Genomic DNA, 6,000 nt, shown 5'->3' with positions numbered 1-6,000 from the left:
GAGAAAATAAGCCTATACCGTTCCTTACTACACTATCTTGTATTTATTAAGAGTGCCTATTTTGGGATGCTTGTGTTCTAAACTAGAACTGATACTGTCACATTCTTAGTTAAACTCAAAAACAAAGCACATGTAAAAGCTGATATTGCTATGTTTCTATACACTTTAATTAACAGTACTTCTATCCTACTTTCTCTCCCTTAGCAAAATTGTAAAAAAAAATCCATCTCAATAAATTAAAATAATATAAATTGGAATCAGCCATAAAACTACCTCATGCCTCTGTTAATCCTCTTTATTGAATAATATGCTTTTCTAAGGGCCGGGAGGTAGAGATACTTCTGCTCTTCAGGGGAGTGTGTTTCACAAAATCGACACACTGCTGGAAAAGCTGTCACTGTTCTTGCCAGTAAATGGAACCACAAGTAGATCTTACCTAGAGTAATTATACAAGCACATTTGTATTGGTAGAGAGACTTTTCCTAAGACATGTGGGGCTCCAGACTGGGAAGGTCTTTGTCATCTCATTTTGTAGAATCCCCTTTCAGATTTCAGGAGATGCGTTGTAAGTGAATGCTTGGGAAATATAATATCAGAGAAAGAACTGATGAGTTGTGATGTTTAATCACTTTGGGTGCTTGTCTTTTGAAACAGGAACATGCTTCCATTTGGTAAGGAGGAATCCGCTTCCTTGGAGCGGCTCTTCTGGTTTTTCTGTGAATGTATGCAGCGGGGAGACTGGGAACTTTCCCAGGCCTGTGTTCCTCAGTTGCATCAGTGGCGGGAAGATGGTGCTGAAAAGGTGGAAACAATCCTGTGTGCTTTGGTAGCCTGCCCTTCTCATTTGAGGTGAGCATTATAATGTTTTTCTGTCACTGACTGGTGGGCATAAGGAAGAATATGTGGCAGGAGGGGTCTTATTTATTGTCTTTACTAATTTTGCAACCAGAGTCATAAACAGCAAGTAGCAAGGAGGGTTCTTAAAACTTGACATAAAACATCTCTTTTGAATGTGCCCCTTTATTCCTATTTCCAGTTTGGTGTAGTGGTTAAGTGCGCGGACTCTAATCTGGAAGAACCGGGTTTGATTCCCCACTCCTCCACTTGCACCTGGCTGGATGACCTTGGGCAAGCCGTAGTTCTGATAAGAGCTGTACTTGAAAAAGAGCAGTTTCTGTCAGAGCTCTCTCAGCCCCACCTACCTCACAGGGTGTCTGTTGTGGGGAGGGGAAGGGAAAGGAGTTTGTAAACCGCTCTGAGACACCTTTGGGTAGTGAAGGGCGGGGTATAAATCCAATCTCTTTTTCTTCATATGAATGCTTCCCCTGCTTAGCATTGTACAATCTTATTAAGATGTACTTTGTTATATGTATATCAAACACAGATGTTGATATAAATTCCAGATTAGGTGGTAGTATCTTCAAAGGGTTTCTTCAAAGCAGATTACTTTCCTTGCATTTCATTTTTAAAGCAAGTAGAGAGAACTCACTCCTTGCATTGTTTGTATGTTATGGAGTTTTATTGCATTGTCCTCTTGTTCTGTAATCTGCCTTAAGTCTCAGTGAGAAAGGTGAACTATAAATTAGGTCAATAAATACACTCTTAAAAACATAGGTCAAATTCTGGGATTGCCACAAATTGTGGGGGCATTCTGTTGCTTCAGTGCTCTGTTTGAGGGTATGTTGGAGCCTCTAGCTTCCTGCTATTGGAAACAGAATGCTGGACTAGAATAGTTCTAGTAAGGAGACAGCCGCAGCAGCCTTCTAGATCTACCAAAATACTTCTTTGTTGGCTTAAACACTTGGCTGCTGTCTAACAGGGGCAAATGTGTATGTGAATTCAGGCTTGTAAGAACGTGCTTCCATGGCAAATGAAGAAAGTCAAATTATCTCATTGGATTTTGGTCTACAGCTGGAAAAAAGTAATTAGATTTACATGTGGGCAGATTTTATTTCAACAATAATTGTGTCTAGGACAGAAAAGCACACATTTGTAGTGCTACTTGTTACCGTCCTTTCACTCCACGACTGTAGATACATTTGCTACAACGTAGCTGAGACATAGTGAAGGTATATGGGTGGCTGTGTTAGCAGTCATATCCTTCCTCCTGCAGCGGGGCAGTTTTTGGGTAGAGAGAGAAACACCCCTCTTAATATCACACCAATATTTGACGTGCAGGGCACTGCTTGGCTCGAAATGGACCAGCATGGATGCCAACCAGGTGTCAGCCTGAGAAAACAATTTTAAAACTCCAGAGTGGCTGTCTGGCTGATACCCCTCCTTGCCCTGGAGAGATGCATGACTTTAGAACAATGGGTCGCCCAGGACATATCGATTCACTCAGCATAATCCCATCAACATCCCAGCCTCACTGCACCCACTTACCTTTATTAAGCAACAGTTAATCAATGTTTAAGCCTATTCACCTTACCCATTACCCCTTCCTATCTGGTGGTTGTCTGGTGGTCCGGTCCACCTTTTTGTCTGCCTCTGGTAGAGCAATTAAGTTATTGTTTTCTGGTGGTGCATCAACCTGCCTCAGGGTACGTTTTGCTGTATAACTTGGCACCCTGTTGTCCCAGCTCTCTGTGCGCTATTGTGTGTCTTGGATCCTCCACATACACCCCCCCACACACACTTTGTTGAGCTGTCTCCGCTCTTGAAATGCTGGTCATTCTGCTGCTTCCGTTGACCTCTTCAAGATTGGTAATTATCGCCATTCCCTAAAAATCTCTCCCATTCCTCCCTATTTTCTTAGTTATTATTTATTTATTAATTTCAACTTGTATCCCGCCTTGCCTGGCAAGCAGGCTCAAGGGGATTTACAGTGAGTTAAAATTACAATAAAACACAGATAAAATTCTAACAATAGTATATAAAGTGCAGATAAAGTTAGTTCTTCTGGGTGTTTCTGTGTGTATATGTTTTTATTTTATTTTCATTTTCTTTTAATAAAAACCCTTCTGGTTGAATATCTGCCTTGTTTATTTGAGAATTCTGTATTTGAGAGTCCTGGTATACATAGGTGGAGAATCCCAGTTACCTGCCTCTTGCTTTGTCTCCTTGACTAATTCCCCCAACTAATTAGGAGACTGCCTATTTTGAGTAACAGCTGGGGTGGAGGAAGGGAGTGTGGGAGGGTGCCACTTGGGCTGGTGTTCAGGCTGCCATGGTGGAGAATTAAGAGATGCTTTGCTAAGGCTGCCGTTCAGAGCACAGCTGCTTGAGAAAACATTCTGCAAAGCTTATCAGGATTTTCAGATAGGTAAATATAGGAATGAAATATAAGTGTTTAATCCTTGTTTATGTGTTATTTCTGTAGGTGTGGGTCAAACTGTAGTCCTCAAAGACTTGCTTGGTTTTGGCTCCTTGTATTGCAGAAGTGGCTAGCATTAGAACAGGTAAAAAAATCTCTTTAGTTCCAGGTAAGGAAGATCTCTGTATGCATGTCTCTGCTATGTAGTGCACTGGAGGCCATTCCTTGGGGACCTGAACCCAGCGTTCAAAGTCTCGCAGCAATGTTGTGGTAACAATATTGGCTCATCATGGCTGCTGGTGGTGACAGGTTCATAACCAGAAAATTTCCAGTGGCTAGGCACGGATGGGGCATGTGCCTACATAACTTCTGACATCATGTGCTTATGTCACTTCCAATGTCACAAAAATAATAAAATAAAAATAAATAGAGGCCCTGTCTCTTCCCCGAAGGTGGAGGATTGGTGCTCACAGCAGAGAAAAAGAAGGTGGGATTTGGGCAGTCTCAGCAGGGACTCAGTTTTCCCATCCTTCCTTGTTTCGCTTTCCCAGGCTCTATAGCACTGAAACACAGTGTGGGAGTGAGGCCGGGGCATGTCCGAGATGGGGTAAGGGGAGGAGTTCATCACAGTGGGGAGGGGGAGGGAGGCAGGCAACCAACGCCCACCTCTGCCTCCTTCTGTCCTTCCCAATGCAGTGCAATAGCCCACCCTGGCACCTCACTGCACCTGCACAGCCAGCCTCTCACCCCCTCCCTGTTCCACCTTATTTTCTCTTATTTCCTTTCATCAGTTCCATATAATTGTTTCCCCCAAAGAACTACATCTGTTAGTTATCTTTATTCCTAAATATTTGGTCTTCTTTTGAATTTCTAAACCTGCTAATTCTTGTAGCTGGTAACTCAGCCTCTCACCCCCTCCCTGTTCCACCTTGGTGAGCTGGACACTGGGAAAGCCCAGCAGGACTGCAAACAGAAAGGTGGTAGCTCATGCAGGCTCAGGAGGGATGGGGAGGGGAAAGGGCGGACTGGGAGGGATGGGTAGTGAGGGGGCAGGGCACATTTGTGTGGGAGTGTCGCCTCAGATGCCACCACCCCCTTGGCTACGAACCTGGCTGGTGAACTGTTGGCTCAGTAATGGAGACTACCCATGGCAGCTCCTTCTGCATTGTGCGCTTCAGCACCAACAGGGGAACTCTTCATCAGGGTGCCTTCCTGGCTGCCTGTCCTTGGCTCTGTGGGGGAACCCCGCCCCATCATAGCTTTTGTTCTCAGTCCCAATTTAATTTGTAAATCACTGTTCCAATAATTGTGAAATATTATACTACATTTAGGGAAAACAAATGTATTCCTTGTATTCTTTGGCTTTTGACATTTAATAGGAAAAACAGATCATATACCTGATTATGAAGTGTTGTGTTTGAGGCTTCTCTGTGAAGTGCAAGTCGTGTTCATTTTCTGAACATATGGGCTGGGCTGCAGTGCAAAGTAGCTGCCTGTGTGCATGATGGGACTTGCTCTTCAGTTCGTTTTTGCCAGTATGTCCTCCTGACCCAGTTTTTTTTTTACAGCCAAAATAGAAGCATAATTTTATAATCCACATTTAACAAGGAGGTTGGTCTATAGTTTTTAATTTCTTTTTCATCTGAGTTTTGCTTATGTATAAGTGTTATCAAAGCTTCATTCCATGATTCTGGAGTTTCCCCTTCAGTTATTATATTTTGTATAACAGCTTTTAATGGCCATATCAGTTGGTCTTCAAATACATGATAAAATTCCACAGGAAATCCATCCGGGCCTGGGTTTTTTGTCTTTTTTTGTTTCTTCAGTGCTTCAGCAAAAGATATTGGGTCATTTAACATTTTTCTTTGATCTTCTGCAAATATGTACCTTTTTTCCTTTTTAAACATAGTTTATAAGCTAGCCATCTAGTTGGTTTATTGGCATTTTCAAAATAATTTTGTTTAGCATACATCTTCTTTTTTGCTATTTCCTGTGTTAATAGGCAGTTCATTTGATGTTGCAAGAGTGTAAGTTTAATTTTTATCTGTTCAGTTGAAGGATCCTGTTTTATCTTTTCTTCCTGTTTTTTAATCTGCTCTTGGATCTGGAAGTATTTTGCTGACCACTGTTTCCTGGTGTCCTCCAGACCCACTGTTGCCAACTTTTTAATGCTCCTTCTGTGCACTTTCAGGCAGCCTAATATGCAGAAGCTTAAGTAAGTTTTTCTCGTATGAGGATAAATGAGGAGGACAGTGTCATCTGCTTCATTTCTGTATGTTAGGCTGCTGTTATAAAGCACATGACTTTTTCCAAGTTTTAAAAACTGGGAACTGCAAAAAAAAGAATCTCCTTTGGGGTTATTGCCACCATCTTGAAAGGAAGCCAGATCAGCAGAATAAGTACCGGTAAACAGCAGCTGTCAGTCCAGTAATCTATTGAGATAGGCATTCCATTTTTTCAAGGAAGACCCGAGTAGAGTGAGAAATGTCTTGCAGCCCCCCCCAGTTGAAAACTAAAGCTGTCTTATGAAGAAGTGCTCATTAAAAAGTTCCTTATTGTTTCATTTGTCTCTGTTTGTTTTAGAAAAGGGTTCCAGTAACTCTCCAGAGAGAAACAGAATTCTTGGTGCTCTTAGAAGAACTTGGAGAGGATGTCTCCCACACCATCCTTGAGGTATGGTTTCATGCTGAAGAAAAAGTTGGTAGACCTACTTCTGGGGCAGAAGTCAGAGCACCCCAATTAAT

General features: G+C 42.2%; 1 protein-coding gene across 1 annotated transcript in view; it reads left to right on the top strand.

Moving 5' to 3' along the window:
- The first annotated feature begins 658 nt into the window (after positions 1-658).
- The window catches only part of ZFYVE26 (zinc finger, FYVE domain containing 26), a 66,572-nt gene continuing 61,230 nt past the window's right edge, over positions 659-6,000 (top strand). Inside the window, exons 1-3 of the mRNA XM_015413287.1 lie at positions 659-849; positions 3,323-3,401; positions 5,840-5,929. Of these exons, the coding sequence (XP_015268773.1) occupies positions 659-849; positions 3,323-3,401; positions 5,840-5,929 (360 nt within the window). The remainder of the gene's footprint in view (positions 850-3,322; positions 3,402-5,839; positions 5,930-6,000) is intronic.

This window comes from Gekko japonicus, unplaced genomic scaffold, assembly GCF_001447785.1.
Source record: "Gekko japonicus isolate JY-2015 unplaced genomic scaffold, Gekko_japonicus_V1.1 scaffold32, whole genome shotgun sequence".
Taxonomy (NCBI): Eukaryota; Metazoa; Chordata; class Lepidosauria; order Squamata; family Gekkonidae; genus Gekko; species Gekko japonicus.
This window is presented reverse-complemented; position numbering and strand designations above follow the sequence as displayed.